Source organism: Eschrichtius robustus, chromosome 12 (genome assembly GCF_028021215.1).
Source record: "Eschrichtius robustus isolate mEscRob2 chromosome 12, mEscRob2.pri, whole genome shotgun sequence".
Classification (NCBI taxonomy): Eukaryota; Metazoa; Chordata; class Mammalia; order Artiodactyla; family Eschrichtiidae; genus Eschrichtius; species Eschrichtius robustus.
The window spans coordinates 71,050,459-71,069,800 of NC_090835.1; the positions used below are offsets into that span (position 1 = coordinate 71,050,459).

Below are 19,342 nucleotides of genomic sequence, written 5' to 3' on the forward strand. Positions count from 1 at the left end.
TGTGGTGCACGGGCTTAGTCGCTCTGTGGCATGTGGGGTCTTCCCAGACCAGGGATCAAACCCGTGTCCCCTGCATTGGCAGGCGGAGTTTTAACCATTGCGCCACCAGGGAAGTCCTACCCAGTTTTTTTTATTGGACTGTTGGTCTTGTTTTGTAAGAGCTTTATGTGGATTAGATATATTCATTTTTCATCTGCTATGTGTTAAAAATAATTAGGTCAAACCACATGAAATTGCTAATATTCAACCATTTTTGACACGTCCCTCCATGGGAATTTTTATATAGTTCAAGCTAATTCTTTTTTTTTCTCCCAGACCATCATTTGTCTTTTCAACTTTGTTTACTGTGTCTCCTTACGTAGCACTTCCTAATTTTTATGTGGTCAAATCTGTCCATTCGACAGGTATTTATTGAGCTCCTCCTATGTGCCAGAGGATAGAGTGACTAAGATAACAGATGTGGGCCCTGCCCTTATGGAGCCTCCCATCTAGTGCGGGGGTTAAGGGGCTCACAGAAAATTAAACAAGTCATTGCAAAGTGTGAGAAGGACATGAAGGAAATACCTCCTCCTTTATGGTTTTTAGATTCGGTATATTGCTTAGGAAGTCTTTCCCCACCCCAATATTATAAGAATATTCTTCCATGTTTTCTTCTAATATGCTTGTGGTTTTGATTTTACATTTAGCTTTTTAAATTCCATTAGTAATTTATTTTCCTGTACATTGGGGGTTGAGATTTAAAGTTACTGTTCCAACTGGATAGTTCATTTTTTCAATACTGTTTATAAATAGTACATCCTTTCTTCACTCATGTGAAATCCCTCTTCATAATATAATATAAATTTCTTTATTTATATGGTTTACTTATTTCTGTTCCATTTATCTCCATTTCTATGCATGTACCAACAGCTTGGATTTTTGACCTTTGTAGTGTGTTTTATTATTATTTCAGGGCCAGTCTCTTTCATCATCCTTTTGTAAAAATTGTCTTGGCTCTTCTTCCAGGTGAACTTTAGAATCAACTTGCCAAATTCAGGATATAGGGAACCCTTTTGAATTTTTATTGGAGGTGCTGCAGTAAATTTACAAATTAGTTTGGTGGGGTATTTTTTTCTTTTTTTGATAGCAGCTTTGTTGAGATGGCATTCGTATACCATACAATTCACCCATTTAAAGTGTACAATTCAATGGTTTTTAGTATATTTATAGAGCTGTGTAACCATCAGCACAGTCAATTTTAGAATATTTTCATCAGCCCAAAAAGAAACCCTGTACCCCTTAGCCATCACTCCCAAGCCCCCGCACCCCCTCTATTCCTAGGCAACCATTAATCTACTCTCTGTCTCTATGGATTTGCCTTTTCTGGACATTTCATAAAAATGGTCATTCCTTTTTATGGTCAAATAAATATTCCATTGTATGAATATACCACATTTTATTTGTCTGTTCATCGGTTGCTGGGTATAAATTAAGCTTCAAAGAAACAAGGCATACAGACTTCCCTCCAGCCTCAAGGCCTTTCCTGAACATAGATTCAACATTGTTTGTGGCCTTCAAGAATAGTTCTCTTGTCTGAGTAATAATGCTGCTTTTCTTCCCTTCTCTAACAGTGCCATATCCTAGTAAGGCAGCTACTATGAGAGGTGTGTTGTTATGACCTCTCTGATATGACTCTCCCTACCACAGGAGGCCTCAGGTATCCTTCACCCATGGAACAGGCCAGGCAGTTGCCCTTAGCATCCCAGGCAGGTATCATCAGGCAGCCTTAGCCCACCACCCCATCTTACTGAGCTGTAGCGTGGAGGACGTGTCCTAGTAGAGCTGTGGGATCCACATGCCACCAGGACGTTGTTTGCCCTCTCTCCTATCTCCTCCCCTATCTGTTCTTTATTACTTTTATAAATTGGTACCTGAGCTGGCTTCATGCTTTGTGTCATGTTTGTTGTAAAATAGTTGAAAACGGGGAGAACCAGTGACTCCCCTCTGAGTTGCTAGAGGATTTTTCTGTAGCTGGCTTAGCCCCCCGGTAGCCACTTTATCTGCTGAAACTAGCTGCTCACATAGAAGTGGGTCCTCTCTGGATAAGCCAGCTATGTCTGGGTCCAGAGGTGACAATGCTGGAGGGTCACCCCTGGGGAGATAGAGTCTCTGGACTGTGACCCCTGAGATGGTGGAATGCCTTTAGACTCTCATCTCCAAAACCTAATGGACTTAGATGACATTATTGATCTAGCTTGGAACATATTAAGGTCAAATGTAATTGATGATGTGGCCATCACCAAATTAAGCTGTGTAACAGCAACTGTTTAAGTGATGCAAATGAGGAAGTCGTATAGAAAAGTGGGGCTCATGACATGTCCTGTTTTCAAAAGAAGAGTGGTGCCTGGTGATTTCTTTCATTACAAAATGAAACACTGTCAAATAACTCTCCCCCTTTTCCTCTGCATGAAGTAGTACAGCAGGATTTTCATTTCAGGTTTTACTTAGAAGCATGACAGCAGTAGAATTCCCAGAAGGGAAGTCTTTCCCATACCTCTGACTCACGTTCCCTGCGTGACATTTACACTCAGATATGTCATAAATGACCATTTAGGATTAGCTTGTCTGCACTGACAGGGAACCAATACCTTAAGCAAGAGAGAAAATCTTACTTCTCTCACATTAAAAGTCAGGAGGTAAGTAGTCTGGGGCTCCGGGGTATCAGGGATCCAGCCTCCTCTCTCTGTTGTCCTACCATTCTCAGCATGTGTTTTTGTACTCATGATCCAAGATAGCTGCTTGTGCTCTAGCCATCACATCTATATTCCAGCCAGTATGGAGGGGGAAAGGAAGAAAGGCATACTCCTTCTGTTGAAGGACACTTCCCAAGTACATGACACTTGGTTTTGAATCTCTCTTGTCTGAACTTAGTCTTATGGCCATTCCCATCTGCAAGTGAGCCTGGAAAACATAGTCTGTATCCCAGGTGGCCAGTACCCTTATGGGTCCTTTCCCCAAGGAGGAGTGGGTTATAGTTATTTATGGATAGTGACAATCTTTGCTATCCCTAGGCTCCTCAGACGCAGTGTTTGACTAACTCCTCTCCATACCCAACCACCCTTTTCTCTCAGTTGCCAGCATTTCCTGTCACTTAAGTCAGAAATGCTAAGACTTGTTTGTAATTCTTTTTTCTCATTCTTGCATATCCAATCAGTTACAGAGCTCTGATGATTTCATGTCCTAAATATTTCTTGAATCTGCTTCCCTCTCTATTCCTCCTATGACTACCCTAGCTTAGCCCTGGATTGCTGAAATGGCCAAGTGTGTTTTCCCATCTCTGGTTTTTATCCCCTTCTTCCCATCTTTCACACCATTTAAACACAGACTTGTCGGTGCAGCTCCTTTGCTTAAAACCCTTCACTAGCATCCCATCACCTACAGTTAAAATGTCCACATTCTCAGGAGTTCCCTCGTGCCCTAGTGGTTAGGATTCTGGGCTTTCACTGCCATGGCTCGGGTTCAATCCCTGGTCGGGGAACTGAGATCCTGCAAGCCACGCAGCACAGCTAAAAAAAAAAAAAAAAAAGTCCAGATTCTCTAGCTTGTGCAAGGCCCTGTGTGCTCTACTTCCTGCCTCACCTCTTAAACTCAGAAATCCAAAACTGACAGTTTTAATCTAAAGCCTTGTCCTGTACCACCTCTTTATCCCCTGGGCTAATCCTTGTGCATCCTTTAAGACACCCCTTCTTCCTGGAAGCCTGCCCTGAGACTTCTTGCCTGCCCCCACCACCCCAGTGGTACTCTTTCCATAACCCTGTGCATTTCCCCTTTGTAGGACTTTACCACACCAATTATTGTGTGTTTCCCTCCTACCCTCTCCCACCAGACTGTATGATTCTTTGAGGCCAGAGACTATTTTAAACATCTTTATATTCCCAGTGCTTTTATTTTGGTGTCCAAAATAGGCATTCCATACATGTCTAGATGAATGAAAGAATGAAAATTTCGTAACGTTGCTAGATATTCAGGAAACAGTGCAGCTTTGCTGGGCTTGGCCACTGGAGGGCAGTGAATTACTGTATTCTGCTACTGTGCTGAGATAGTCAAAAGTTCTCTCTCTTGTAAGGGATGGAGATGGAGTTCTATCACTCATTCAGCAAATACTTATTGAGAACTACACCGTGCCAGGCACTGCTCTAGGCACTGGGGATACAACCATAAACAAAGTGGACGAAAATCCCTGCCTTTCACTTCTAGGTATTTATACAAGGAAGATGAAAGCGTATAGTCCCCCAAAGGCTGCATAGGAATATTCATAACAACTGTAGTAATATAGACAAAAAATTGGAAACAACCCAAATATCTGTTAAGAGGAGAATGGATGGTCACACAGTGGAATAGTACTCAGCCATAAAAAAGAATGAACTACTGATAAAAGCAAGAACATGGAAGAAATCATCTCAAAAACCATTATGTTGAACAAAAGAAGCCAGATACCGAAAAAGTACACATTGTATGATTCCATTTAAATGGAGTTCATAAATAATCTACAGTGATAGAAATCAGAATGATGGTCGACTCTTGGTGGGAGATTGATTGGGAAGAGGCAAGAAGAGACTTTATAGGGTGATGGAAATGTTCTCTATTTGGACTGGGGCACTTTTTTACACAGATGTATACATGTGTCAAAACAGAACCGTGCGCTTATGTGTAGTCTAATGTAGGTAAGTTATATGTAAAACTAAATCCCTTCCGCTGAGCGTAAATTCTGATGAGCAGAAACTGACAATAAATAGAAAAATAAGTAAGGTATTTGTTACCTTGACTGCAATAAGTGCTATGCAGGAGAACAAAGGAGGAAAGAAGGACACAGTTGTGCCCTGTTGGCAAGAGTGGGAACAGGAGCAGGTTTCAATCAGGGTAGTGAGCTGGGGTCACACTGAGAAGACGATGTTTGGGCAGAGTCCTGAAGGAGGAGAGGGGGTGAGCCATGCAGTTAATTTTTGGTAGTTAACACTCAGATTTTCAGAGGAAAGGAGTTGTTGTTAATAACTCCCCACATGCCCAGGTACCATGGCCCCTGCTGCCGTGTCTTGCTCCTGGGCTGCTGTGGATTATACTCCAGCTCCGTGCTCTTAGATCCTGGGAGGCTTCATTGTGCATCTCACACCCGACTCTGCCCTGCCGCTCCTGTTCCTCCCCGCCTGGCAAGGTGTGGAGGCCAAAGCTGAAACTGGACAGACTTACGTAGTCTTTCATTGTCTTAAGAGGACGTTCCTCTTTTTCCTTTTAAAATGTAAACTTCCTATTGAAGTATAACATACACTTTTTAAAGTACATATGTCATTACATGCACAGCTCAATAAATTTCCCCTAAATAACCAGCACCCAAGTGGAACATTTCCAGCACTGCAGAAGTCCCCTTGTGTTCCCTTCTAGCCACTCCCCTCACCCCGACAAGGGTAACTATTTTACTGACTTCTAACACCTCGATTAGTTTTGCCTGTCTCTAAACTTTATATAAATTGAATCATAGAGTAAGGATATTCCTCTTTGCATTTTCATGCTACTGGTTTGGAGGGAACTGGGAGTGAGACCGATGCTGAATTTTTAGCGCTCACCCTGTTTGGGACTTTACCCCTTTCTTCAAGATGCCTCCTGGCCCCATCTTCATAGATGCAGCAGCCTCATGTGTGATAGTTGAGACATATGAGACTCTTTCCAGCAACAGACATGTATGTGGGGACGCCCAGTCAGAATGCTGAGCTGAGCTGAGCTGCTTTCAGCGGACAGTTGAGAGCAGTGTGAGCATTTGGTGGGATGTCCAGTGCTGGATTTTCTCCCCTGTAGGAGGTAAGCTCTCCCAGGGCGAGTTGTAGCTTGTCATCTCCGGCACTGTAGGACCCGGCCTGCTCTCTCCCTGGTGGTAAACCAAGTGACACGTGCATGCCCACTTGCTCTCTCTCTCATCTGACCCCCCAAAAAATGAGAAATTATAACAGAGGAGAAATTGAGGTAGCCAACATAGTCAAGATGTTTGAGCCTAGATGAGGAGCCTCTGGGCAGCTGACATTGGCACTGGGGACCTTGGACTCCCTAGAGCCTGTTCACATACACAGTGTCTTGGTGACATGCTGCCTGGCTCTGTGGGTGGTCTTTGGGCAGGTCCTAGAAGGTGAAGTGTGTGCTGGATCTGGCCCCTCCCTGCCCCCATAACCTGAATACTCATATAGTTCAGGTTCATGTAATCTGAGGTCATAGCCAACAGCCACTCGTGTTTGTTAAATAAAAGTAATCCAAAAAAAAAAAAAGAGTAATCCAGGAGCCTCAGGAAAGTAGAGATGGTTTAGTGATATGTTGGTTTTTAAAATTAATTTTAGCCAGGCTGCCCCACGCTGAGTAGTGGACAGCCAGAGATCATTTTGAGTTAATATTTACCTTTTAGTCACTGCCCTGATTGACAGGCATGGCGTCGGGAAGGGCTCCATGGTCAGCTGTTTCTCTGTGTCTTGGAAACAGCACGTCTCCTCTCACTCAGTCTGGAACATGGTCCTCATGAAGCAGAAAGGCCCCGCATGGGTCTCCGCTCTTTAGGAACCTCAGAAGAAGTCTTTTCCTCTAACCTCCTCCCTGTCCTCACTGCCCTTTCTTTGTCAGGTGGTTTGACTTTTCTGGGTTTAGCCGAGGGGCCCCTCTACTTTTTTTTTTTTTTTTTAATATTTATTTATTTATTTATTTGGCTGCGTTGGGTCTTCGCTGCTGCGCGGGCTTTCTCTAGTTGGCGGCAAGCGGGGGCTACTCTTCTTTGCTGTGCGTGGGCTTCTCATTGCGGTGGCTTCTCTTGTTGTGGAGCACGGGCTCTAAGCACGTGGGCCTCAGTAGTTGTGGCATGTGGGCTCAGTAGTTGTGGCTAGCAGACTCTAGAGTGCAGGCTCAGTAGTTGTGGCGCATGGGCTTAGTTGCTCCGCGGCATGTGGGATCTTCCTGGACCAGCGATCGAACCCACGTCCCCTGCATTGGCAGGCGGATTCTTAACCACTGCACCACCAGGGAAGTCCCGAGGCCCCTCTACATTGTCCATGCTCAGCTGTGGTGGCCTTGTCTCAGCTGCTGCTATCAAATACTTGCCTGAAAATACCAGATGAATAACACCCAACAATAAGTTTCTATAGCACTTGAACCACTTAAAAATTAGTACATACAGGTGATCAGATGAATTCCTTGACACTTTTCTTAAAACTGTGTTTCTTTTTCTTTTTTTTTTAATATATATATTTTTTTAACTTTTTATTTTTGGCTGCGTTGGGTCTTCGCTGCTGCACAGGCTTTCTTCTAGTTGCGGTGAGTGGGGGCTACTCTTTGTGGTGGTGCGCGGGCTTCTCATTGCAGTGGCTTCTCCTGTTGCGGAGCACGGGCTCTAGGTGCACGGGCTTCAGTAGTTGTGGCGTGTAGGCTCAGTAGTTGTGGCTCAAGGGCTCTAGAACGCAGGCTCAGTAGCTGTGGCACACGGGCTTAATTGCTTCGCAGCATGTGAGATCTTCCAGGACCAGGGCTCGAACCCGTGTCCCCTGCATTGGCAGGCAGATTCTTAACCACTGTGCCACCAGGGAAGCCCAAAACTGTGTTTTTCTGGATGAAATATTTAATTCTTATTTTATGAAGTTCTTTAGATGTATAGCTGAAAAGGTTTTTTTTTTCCTTTTCTCTATCACTTTACTTTTGTGATCAGAAAATATTATGTAAGGTATTCTTATGAGTCCAGTTTAAAAAAAAAAAAAAAGACAGGAATCAGGTAAGCCAGAGGCTTTGGAAAATACAAGGGCTGTCTGTAGTCTGATGCCTTGAATCCTCTCATGCCTGCCAGTCGGGCTGATTAATTCTGACCCAGCAGATCACAAAATACAGAAATTGCCCTGCGATCACAGATGGTTCCTGGGAAATGCCTAAAGCAGTTAACGGACAAGTTAACTCTTGTCAGTTTAAGTGAAAGCGGTTCTTCCCGAAGCTGTAGGGGAGTGTTTGAGGCATAGGTGAGGCTGATTTTAGGCCCGAGATCTGGAGTTCTCAGAAAAATAAATACTTGACTGGGGCTACCACTCAGGTGGTACATTTTCTCAGCTAATAATGCCAGGCTTGACGGCATGTTCTTGTCAAGCCTGGAATGGGCAATTTGATTTTTATAAAGAGCTTTTGGGTTTCCTCTTTTTGGATGCTTTGCCTCTTAAAACAGCCATAAAATATCCCTTAAAATCTCACTCCCTCCAATCTGAGTCCTGGCTGCTGAATGCTACATAATGACAACCAGAGACGCTGCCCTCGTTGGAGACTGTGTTGCTGGCATGGTTTCCCGTTCCAGCTTCAATTATATGTTGGATTTTCTCAAGTGGGACGTTTAATGATCCTTCTGAACAGACTGTTTATGCTGAATGAAGCCCTTCAGAGAGCATTTGGGCCTCCCTTTCTCTGCTGCTTTTTGATGGTGCACTCAGCTCACAGTCTTTGACTGAATGTGTGAATTTTATCCTCCCAGCAGCCAGAACACTAAAACTAAACTCTCCTCCCACTCTCTGAAATGCTGGTGAGCTCTCCCACTGACTGTGAAAGCCATGGGCTAACGGGCAGGCCAGGCGTAAGGGCAGAACATGGGGAAACAACAACCCCCAATTCGAGGCCCCAAGAGAGGGTTCAGCATCCTGTCTGGTCCCTTTTCCCCCTGGACAGCTAAAGGTTTGAAACTGGCACAGTTACTGAGAGCTGTATCTTACCAACTTAAACCTCATGTTCAGTTTTCTTCCTTGAGACCAGAAGGTGGAAATGGAAAGCTTTGAAAATTGACTTTTATTTTTTAGGTACGTTTGGAATTAGGTTAGGTTTGGCTGCGAATAACAGAGATCTAAAATAACAGTGGCTTAAACAAGGTAGAAGTTTATTTGTTCCTCATATAATAACAATAATACTAGCTAACATTTGCATAATGCTTATTTTATGGCAGACACTGTTAGCACTTTTCGTGTATTGATTTGTTTAACCCTTACTATGTGCATTGACACTGGTAGGATATTACCACCTTAACAGATGAGGCGTTGAGGCACGGAAGGTAAAGTCACTTGCCTAAAGCCACATAGCTCGTGAGTGACAGAGCCAGGATTTGAGCCACACAGTCTGGCTCCAGAGTCTGTGCTCTTAGCCACGTGCTCGTCTGTCTGACAGAAAAGCCACAGGTCACCAGGGCTGATGTGGCAGCTGTGCTCCCCAGTCTACTTGGGGACCCAGGCTCTTTCCCCTTGTTACTCTGCTGTGTGTGGTTTCCATTCCCAGTGACATTCCCGCTGCAATGTTCTGGAATGGTAGAATGCCCAGGTAGGAAAAGACCCTTCACATTATTGTGGCACTCTGGATTTTCTTTTGGGAAACGTGTATGAATAGTGGGAGTGGTTTTGTCTTGAGCCTTCCTTGTGGGTTTCATTTTTTCCTTACAACCCTGTTTTCTTTTTCTTTAATAAATTTATTATTTTTTTATTTTTGGCTGCGTTGGGTCTTCATTGCTGCACGCGGGCTTTCCCTAGTTGCGGCGAGCGGGGGCTACTCTTCGTTGCAGTGCACGAGCTTCTCATTGCAGTGGCTTCTCTTGTTGCGGAGCATGGGCTCTAGGCGCGCGGGCTTCAGTAGTTGTGGCATGTGGGCTCAGTAGTTGTGGCTCATGGGCTCAGTAGTTGTGGCTCACAGACTCTAGAGCACAGGCTCAGTAGTTGTGGTGCACGGGCTTAGTTGCTCCACAGCATGTGGAATCTTCCCGGACCAGGGATCGAACCCTGACCCCTGCAATGGCAGGCGGATTCTTAACCACTGCACCACCAGGGAAGTTCCACAACCCTATTTTCATAAAGAGGGAAACTACTGCCTTGGACGGTTGGTGTGATCAGTCTCGCTCACTAAAAAGGAGAACACACGCTTCCCTAGCACACTGCTGGGGGTCTGGTCCTGGAGAGTGGTCTGGTGGTACCTGAGGTTAGGTCACTTGAACCTGTGGCCCAGAGTGGTTCTCATATGGTCCCTCTGGCCATTGTTCGTGGTAGTGGGAGTTGGAGGCACCTGGGTATCCATCCATGGAGGGGACGGATATGTAAAGGGGTGGTGCTCTGTGTGGGGCAGTGAACTAGAGGTCTGTACAGCAACACGGAAGGATCTTAGAAATGTAAGATGAAGCAACAAGAAAAAGGAAGATTCTGAGCTGGGTCTTAGAGCCCAGTATCACTTAATTAAATTAATAGTATATATATGGCCACCCCCCACCCCCCCCACAGACACACAAGCCCCCACTATATAGTAAGTGTTTAAGTTAGAAAAATAGAAAGATGGTATTTTCTGGAAGGATTTTTTTTTACGTGGTTTCTCAAATGGACCTTTATATATTATCTGAAGTCTTCATTTCTTCAGGCTCAGTGTTGTTTTACAAAATCTTGTTCTTTTTTGGTGGTGAAAGGCAGATGTAGTCAATAGTAGCCCCTTTTTTCTAAAATCATGTGCATTTTTTCCTGACTATAAAAATTATGCTTATTGTAGAAATTTTGAATAGTAAGGCTTAAAGAAAATAAAAATTCTTTATCCCTACCACCTTGGGAATAAGCACTGTAAACCTTTGTGATCTATTTTGTCTTTCCTCTGTGATTATATAAACACATAAATATTGTATGTGCAGTAGTTGAGAGTAAACCATAAATAATTTTGTACTTTACTCCTTTCCCTCAATGCTGTGACATGCTTTCCCGTGTCATTACAAATTCCTAGTAAACTTCATCTAAAATAAACTATATTGTGCCTACTGTGTGCCAGGCACTGTTGTTGACACTTTACTTGTATTAACTATGGACTTTTACACTGTTCCCAGGGTCATAGCTTTTCTGACAAAGCACCCCGCCCTCCCCAAAAGGGTCTTTACAGCCCTTGATGTCCATTAGAAAAACGCTGTTTATACAGGATGAGAATCTGAGAGTTGTTACACATTTCCCCAAGAAGGTCCAGATGTAGGTCTAAATAGAGTAATAATTCTCATAAATGAAAGAGAATACATTTCATCATATGCCCGTGTCTCTCTGTAGCACCAGGGACTGCAGTGAACACCCTGTTTTCAAAACAGGGCTCCAAGGAGATAAGCTGCGTTTGGCACAGAACTCAAGGGCCTGAACATTTCCATGTGTGGCCTCTGACAGGCATGCAGGGGCCTGTAGGTTGAGGTGGCCTGTCTTGTCCACCTCTCTCTGGCAGGAAGGAAACATCACATGGCCTCTTCCTTCTTCTAGAAGACTCTTATGTTTTCCCCGCTTGTATCTCAGACCAGATAGACAACCTCTCACTCTTGTCAGTTAGTGTGGGATTTCCATGAGAGGCTAATAGGCGATCCTCTTTAAAAGAGGTCCCATGGCTAAAGAAGCTGGGGAAATGCTGGATAAGCAAGGTTAAGGAGATTTACTTAATGCAGAATGTCTAATAACTTCTCAAATCCTTTTGTGTGCTATGATCTTCGTGAATCTCCAAGATGAGGATATATAATGCAACATTTCTCAACCATATTTGTCTGTGGAACCTTTTTTCTTGAGTATCCTATAGGATTGAGGTTTTGCAGAACCCATCTTGATAACTACCAGATTGGTGAGATTAAATCCTGGGAGCTTTCACGGGTTTGGGCCATCTTCCTTCACACACTCATCTTCACTTCTGAGTGGTGAGGCCATGGGTCTGCCTTGTCAGAACTGGAGGATTCCATCTTTAAAATGGACGATGGGGGCTACCTGATCCCACCTTTTCTCACTACCTGTAAGTGTGAGTGTGCTAGACAGTTCAGTGAATTTCTGAAATCAAGGAATTTTTCCAGACCATCTCCAGGGGGCTGGATATAGCTCTTTTTTAAAATTTATTTATTTTTATTTTATTTTTGGCTGCGTTGGGTCTTTGTTGCTGTGCACGGCCTTTTCTCTGGTTGCGGCGAGCGGGGGCTACTCTTCGTTGTGGTGCGCGGGCTTCTCATTGCGGTGGCTTCTCTTGTTGCGGAGCACAGGCTCTAGGCGCACGGGCTTCAGTAGTTGTGGCACGCGGGCTCAGTAGTTGTGGCTCACGGGCTCTAGAACACAGGCTCAGTAGTTGTGGCGTACGGGCTTAGTTGCTCTGCGGCATGTGGGATCTTCCCGGACCAGGGCTCGAACCCGTGTCCCCTGCATTGGCAGGTGGATTCTTAACCACTGCGCCACCAAGGAAGCCCCTGGATATAGCTCTTTGAACAGGAGGCCTGAAGTATTTTTTTCCTCAAACTAAATGAACAAATGTAGTGGAAGAGGAAGATGTGTTGGACCCAGCAAAACTGGTGTGAGAAATGGCCTGTTCAGCGTTGTAAGGAGATCCTCAAGAGCCTTCCTGGGACACGTTTGCCCACCTGACAAGGGGACGGGGAGGGCAGGCCCCTGTTCCTTGGCATCGCATTAGCCTGGCTCTCTCCTGGCCTTAAGGACCCCGTTGAAGATACTAGACTCTGTCTTTCTCTCTCCATTTTTTTGGAGAAGACCTCTGGACTTTCTTCACCTTTTGTTTTACAGAAGAGGACGTGGAGAACTTTGACGTGACCAATTTGTCTCAGGACATGCTGCGAAGCATAGAAGCCGACAGCTTTTGGTGCATGAGCAAACTGCTGGATGGGATACAGGTGAGTGGTTCTGCTCTTGTGGGACACCTGGGTTGGGGCTCCCTGCAGCCCTTTGGGTTCCTTGTTGCTCTTCTGCATCAGACAGGGCCCCCCCACCCAGCATGGCTCCTCTCCTTTTTGGTCCATCCATCTTTACCTCGTTCATTAGCTTTACAGCTTTCAAAAGGCAATGGTCTAGTGTCCCCTGGAGCCTAAGGAAGTCTCCGTGTTGCCCTGCCTTTGTCATCAGACGGTGCCCCTCCTTTCTTCTGTGCTCCCAGGCCATGCGGTTTGCCTCCACAGCACAGGGCTCTTTTAGGCTTTCCTCACACTCTGCTGTTCTGTGAGATTCCTTTGTTCCCCATAACACTGGCACCAGCCTCGGAAAAACAGCTTGTGTTTTATAAATGTATTTCAGTGAATTTGAGGGATGGTGGCACGACTGTTTGGTACCCCTGTTCATCCTGAGTCCTATGTTGTTTGCAGGATAACTACACCTTTGCACAACCAGGGATCCAGAAGAAGGTCAAGGCACTAGAAGAGCTTGTCAGTCGGATTGATGGTAGGTTCAGAGGAAGAATTCTCTAGCAGTAGCACAGTGTGATTCTGACACAAGCCAGTTATGCTTGTGGGCCGCCTCCTCAGCCCCCTTCCAAGCCACGGCCCTTTTCAATTCACTCTGTGCTGTTGGCGGCACTGGCATCCTTCCGCATCTCAACCGGAAGGCGAGCTGAGAAGCCTGCTGTTACGTCAAGTTCTTTTCTCTCCTTAGTTTTCTACCACTGAGTTCTGTCAGTCCTCCTTCAGCATCTCTCCTCAAATTCACTCTTTCTTCTCGATGTCCATAGCCACAGCTCTGGTCCAGCCTTGCTTGGGATTTTGCAACTTCCTCCTAGAAGGACTTGCCTCCTCCATACTCTTTGCTCTTCCACACCGTCTATCACACACCTGCATCTTTCCAAAGCACTGTTTTGGTCATGTCCCTCTTTTGCTCTGAAACCTCCCGTGCTCTCCATTGCTTTTAGCATCAAGTCTGTAGTCTGACCTTGTCCTTCATGCTGTGATGTGACTCAGGACTCCTGGGCTCCATGCCGGGTCCCCAGGTCTGGCTGATACCCCAGCAGGACGTCCCATAGCTCCCTGTGACCTGTCTGGGTGGGGAATATGAGTCGTGGCTTCCTGAAGCAGAATGTCTCTGAGGAACAGGAGCCCTACAGTAAGTCCTTGGCTCTGGCATGGAATCATGGAGTGTTAGAACTGAAGGCAAGTCGGGAAGCCCTGCTGTTGACCGATGAGGAAACTGAGGCCCAGGGAGAGAAGTCGGAATTACTGTCACGTAGAGGTCTGACAGCGAGGTCTTCTGTTAAGAGGAATCTCTAGCACCAATTAATTCCACCAATTACTACACACCTGTTAAGTCCCATTGTCTGGTTTTCTATCATGGATTTTTCTGCTTCACCAAAGCATTCCCTTCCCCAGTATAGAGATTGTATATCTTTCTCCTTTCCCAGGTTCTCTTTCCATGAAAACCTTCCCTGATTTGTTCCACTCACTCCAGCTTCCTTTTATGACTTAGGATTTCAGTCTTCCCAGCATGTTTGATTATTTACTATTTTTATCCTGTGCATCGTATGTGGGATACTTTTAGCCTCTTTGCCTTATTGCCCTGGCCCAGCTGTTAGCTCCATGATGGGGCCCACATCCAGCTCTCTTGCATCCCTCCTGGTACAGGGCCTGTGCTAAGCTGTCTGACAAGGGCTAGGTTCCAGAGGGTCTGAGCTGTGGTTTTTGCCACTGTCTGGCCTGTCCTTTTTTTTTTCCTTTTTCCGGCCCTCAAAAATACCTGAAAAATACAGGCACAGTACTTTAGGATGGTGGATTTTTAAATGCATATATCTTTATGCTTTGAGTTATAGAAGTAATACTTACTCATTACAAAAATTTAGACACTTGAGAAAAACACAGGATAAAAAGTAAAAATCCTCCCCCTTCCTTAAATTCTACTCCCCAGAAATAACCATCATTGATAGTTACTCTTTCAAAAATTGTATTAAGTATTTGCCCCATGCAGGTGCTATTGTAAGCACTTTTATTTTCTCCTTTTATTCTCCCCCAAACTTTCTGAGGTATGGATGATTATCTCCATTTATAGATTAGGAAACTGAGGAGGATAGTGATTTTTTTTTTTTAATCCTGTCAAGCAGTATTTGAGGGGCTGTCATGTAGAACAGGGGTCAGGTTTGTTTGGGTTGCTCCAGAATACTACACCAATACCAAAGGGTGGGAGTGGGGAGGGAGCTAGTATCTGCTAGTGTCGACGAGGCACTTTCTGGTGAATCACTTAATACATCAGTGGGTGAGGCTGCCCTTGAGTGGAGTCGGTGAACCTCCTTCACTGGCGGTTTAAGACCCTGCTGGCTGCCATCTGTCAGGGATTCTGAAGAGGAATCCTCACTGGTGGGAGGATGGCCAAGGTGACCCGCACCGTTCTTTTCCATTCTGGCTTCTTCTCTGATGAGTAACAAGGTCAAGCAGGCAAGTGAGCCTTACGTCTCCTGCTGTATGGCTCGAGCAGCCGTGCGAAGGAAGAAAGGTGCCTAGAATATCACTATGGGGTGTTCAAATAGTTCTACTACATGCAGGGCTGAGTAGTAACCGTGCACTGTTGCTGCGAGGTGGTGGAATCAAACGTAAAGGATGGTCAGATGCCGGTTTGGCCCCTCTGTGTCTGGCTTCTCCAGGGAGAGTGGCTGAAAAGAAATGGAAAGCACCTTTTTGGCTCATGTGACTCTTTGAGGGTCCAGTCCCCTAGGTTACTCTCAGGGGGCCAATGACACTTTCTGTTTCAGAGCAGGTACATAATCACTTCCGGAGGTACGAGGTCGAATACCTACAGTTTGCCTTTCGTTGGATGAACAACCTGCTTATGCGGGAGCTTCCCCTTCGCTGCACCATCCGCCTGTGGGACACATACCAGGTATGAGGAGACCCCTGCCCCCTCCATGCCAGGCTGTCCCTGAGGCACCCAGCTCCCTGCCGGGTGTGCAGTATAGCTGCTCGGAAGTTCCCGCCACCTCCTTTCTACCTCTGTGTCTGCCTTAGCCTCATGGGCAGGGCCTCTGCTAAATCTTTTCAGGCCTCTGGTCAGCCAGCCATTAAAGGGGTGCTGTTCTGCTTTCCCACCTTGCAGAAGGATTGGCTCTGAGAGGGCTAGAGCCAGCTCCTTGTCAGGGCTTGGAGACCTAACAGTTTTTTCCCTTCCCAGTCTGAACCAGAAGGGTTCTCCCACTTTCATCTCTACGTGTGTGCAGCCTTCTTGATCAAGTGGAGGAAAGAGATCTTGGATGAGGAGGACTTTCAGGTGAGTGGCCTGGAGCTCAGCCCGCACTGGGGATGAGTGTCAGAATGGGAGTCACCCCGCTAGTGGGGCTTTGTGCATAGAAGCTACCACAGCAGGTACCTGGCTGGAAAGAGCAAAGGAGAAAGGATGCTCACAAGAGGGTGCCCTTCCCAGTTGGCAGGAAGGCACTGGGGCCCAGAGTTCTTCAGCGTGAAAGGGTCTTACTGCCAGAAAGGCTGCAGAGCAGCTGGGCGGGTCTAAGAGACCTTTCAGTCATTCGCTGACCAGCACTGGTTGAATGCCTGCAACATACTAGGCACCATTGAGGGAGTAGGACATACAGAAAGTAGGACATACAGAGAACTCTGCTCTTGTAGAGCTTACATACTGTTGGGGAGAGACTTAAAGTAAACAAAAGCCTAGTAAATAGTAAATTTAAATGAATGTTAGAAGGAGATAAGAAATATAATTTTTTTAAAGGTAGAGCAGGATAAAGGGATTATTAGGTGGTAGGGAAGGGACAGGTTGCAATTTCAAAGTAGTCAGGATAGGCTCACTGAGAAGGTGACATTTGAGCAAAGGCTGGGAGAAGGTGAGGGAGCGAGCCATGTGGACATCTGGGGATCTGCGGGGAGAGCGTCCAGGCAGGAGGAACAGGCTTGCAGAGGCCATGGGGTCGCAATGTGCCTGGGCTGTTGGTGGAACCATGATGGTGGCCAGTGTGGCCTGGAGCAGAGTGGCCCAAGGGAAGAGTAGGAAGAAGTGAGGCCAGAGAAGTCACAAGGGACCCAGATCATGGAGGACTTCGTAGCCAGAGTGAGGACTTTGGCTTTTACTCTGAGTGGAAGGGGAGCCATAAGAGGGTCTTGAGCAGAGGAGGGACATGATCTGACTTACGGTTTCAGAGGTTCACTCTGGTGTGGACTGCAGGTGTGGGCAAGGCTGGAAGCAGGGAGACCACCCAGGAGGCTAGTGTAAGTCATCCAGGTAACACACGAGAGTGGCTTGGACCTGGATGGTGGAGTGGAGGTGTGACAAGCGGCCTGAGCTTGGATATAGAGCCAACAGGAATTCCTGAGGAATTGTGTGTCGAGTATGACACAGGGATGAGTCAGGGTGGCTTTGCAGTTTGTGAGAAGCTGTAGGAGGAGCACGTTTACGAGGAAGATCAGGAGTTCAGTTTTGGGCATGTCGAATCTTAAATGCCATTAGACATCCAAATGGAGAGGTAGCATAGGGAGATAAACCTTAGGGGTCTGGAGTCAAAAGAGAGAGCAGTCTGGACTGGACATGTATGTTTAGGAGCCTTTGGCTAGATGGTCTTTAAAGCCAGCGCCTTGCATGAGATCCGAAGGAGGTGGGAGTGGACAGAGGAGAGAAGAGGGCCAGGCCTGAGCCCTGCATCCTTCTACGCAAGAGGTCAGAGAGGCGAGGCAGACAGGCAAGGAGGCAGGGGGGTGACCAGTGGGAGCCCAGCGTCCTGGAACCCGAGGCGGGGATGTGAAGAAGACTGAAGAGGGGGCGGAAGCCAGGCAGCTGCTGCAGGGGGCCCAGGATAGGGGGATGGGGAGTGGGGATAGAGGAGACAGGTTGCCAGGCTCTGCCATCTGCAGAGAGAGAGGCCTGAAGGCAGTTCATGGTCGTAATCTCTGGGGGTGGCAGTGGGCTTTTGTTTTCCTGCTTTGTACATTGCTGAACTGAGGGGTTTGGAGGTTGTTTTTGTTTTTGTTTTAATGGGTATATATTCCTTTTAAAAATGGGAGGGGAAAAAGCCAGAGGAGGTTGAATGTTTTTCTAAGTTCTAACCGATACCGTAGGTGTTCTCAAGAACGGCAGCATCTCCAGGTGACCCCCGGGGAAGTCCCACTCTGTAATTGGTGTTAGGTGGTTAGAGCACAGAAGCCTGTTCAGCAGATAAATGGAAAGACAGGACCCAATTTGCCCAAGGAAGGGCTTTGGAAGAAAAAAGGAAAGAGTGGGCTTCTGTGAGTAGGTGGTAGCTACGGGGCCAAGGCTGCAGGCAGCGGATAAAGAGCCACAGCTTCTGCCAACCAGCAGCATGTGTGACGCCCTAGGATAAATGAGGACAAGGGGCTGGACTGGCCACGTGCTGGGCGAGCTGTCAGTTTTGATAATGTGGTTGAGGTGGAGCAGGATATCGAGAGCACGACGTCTAATTTGGTTATCATGAGCCAGGCTCAGAGAGCCTTGTCATATGTGATAAAAGTGCTTCCGAGATTAGCTCAGGGAGGTGGACGTGATTCCTGGAATGGCTTTTAGCCATTCACAGTATCGATAGAGTATAGGACAATAGTCTGTGACTTTAAAACTCTGGTAGACATGGAGGTATTCTATGCTGGGTAGCATATTCGATTATCTGATGGATCTGAGGTCTTTCTGCACTAACCCACAGAATGACAGTGGACTTTTTGTCAGCTTATTAGCACCTCAGCTAGTCCTACTCATAGAGGAGTCTCCCCTCTTTCCTTTAGACAAAACAGAATGGGTGATTAAAGTTCCTTCCAACTCCATAGTTCTATAATTCTATGAATAATAAAAGAAAAACTGCACCTGGCTGTGTTAGGATAGACGAGCGGTGTCCCTTAGGGGACAGAAGCATGGCACGGGTGTGAGGAACAAGGGCAGAAGAGCGTTGTGTGGGGTTGTGAGATGCTGTTCTGTGACCTCTGTAGAGAAAGAAGGCCCATACATCCTAACTGCTAAAGGGCTGCCTGCAATTAAATCACCGCAGAGGAAGCTCTGTCAGTGAATACAGGTATCCCAGAGAGCCAAACAGGCCTAGCCTGGGGGAGAGAAGTTTTTAGGGCTAAAAGCTGAGTGACTCGAAGAAAAACCAGGTGAAGTAGCTGCAGATATAAAAGTTAGAGTTGTGGCAGTTTCAGCAGACCAGCCATGTATCACCCTTAAAGAGCAGAGAAGGGGAGCCAGCTGAGGGTATAGGGTGAAGCAGCAACCCTCCTTCTAAAGTTGGGGACTGTGCAGAATAGTACAGTGGTTAAGCCACGGTCTCTGGGGCCAGTCTGCCTGGGGTCAAATCCTAGCTCTGCCATTTTTCTAGGTGTGCAACCTTAAGCAAGTAAATTGGCCCTCTATGCCTCAGTTTTCTTACCTGTAAAATGGGGATGAGAGCACTTACCTCCTAGGGCTATTATGAGGATTATACAAATCACTACATGTGAAGCTGTTAGAATGGTATACTTTGCATATGGCCCTCAAAACAGTGAGCTTATTATCAGTAATATTACTTCCTGCAATATACTCTGAGTCCGGGGAGCAGTGAAGTGAAGACAGCTTTAGAAACCCAAGTCTCTAAGTGGTTTTAAACTTAC

At 46.2% G+C, this 19,342-nt stretch overlaps 1 protein-coding gene across 2 annotated transcripts in view; it reads left to right on the plus strand.

The window, feature by feature from the left end:
- TBC1D22B (TBC1 domain family member 22B) overlaps positions 1-19,342 on the plus strand; it is a 63,376-nt gene that overhangs the window by 34,947 nt on the left and 9,087 nt on the right. For both annotated transcript variants that reach the window (XM_068558932.1, XM_068558933.1), the window contains 4 exons: positions 12,567-12,673; positions 13,139-13,214; positions 15,502-15,629; positions 15,918-16,013. In XM_068558932.1, coding sequence (XP_068415033.1) covers positions 12,567-12,673; positions 13,139-13,214; positions 15,502-15,629; positions 15,918-16,013 — 407 coding nt within the window. The remainder of the gene's footprint in view (positions 1-12,566; positions 12,674-13,138; positions 13,215-15,501; positions 15,630-15,917; positions 16,014-19,342) is intronic.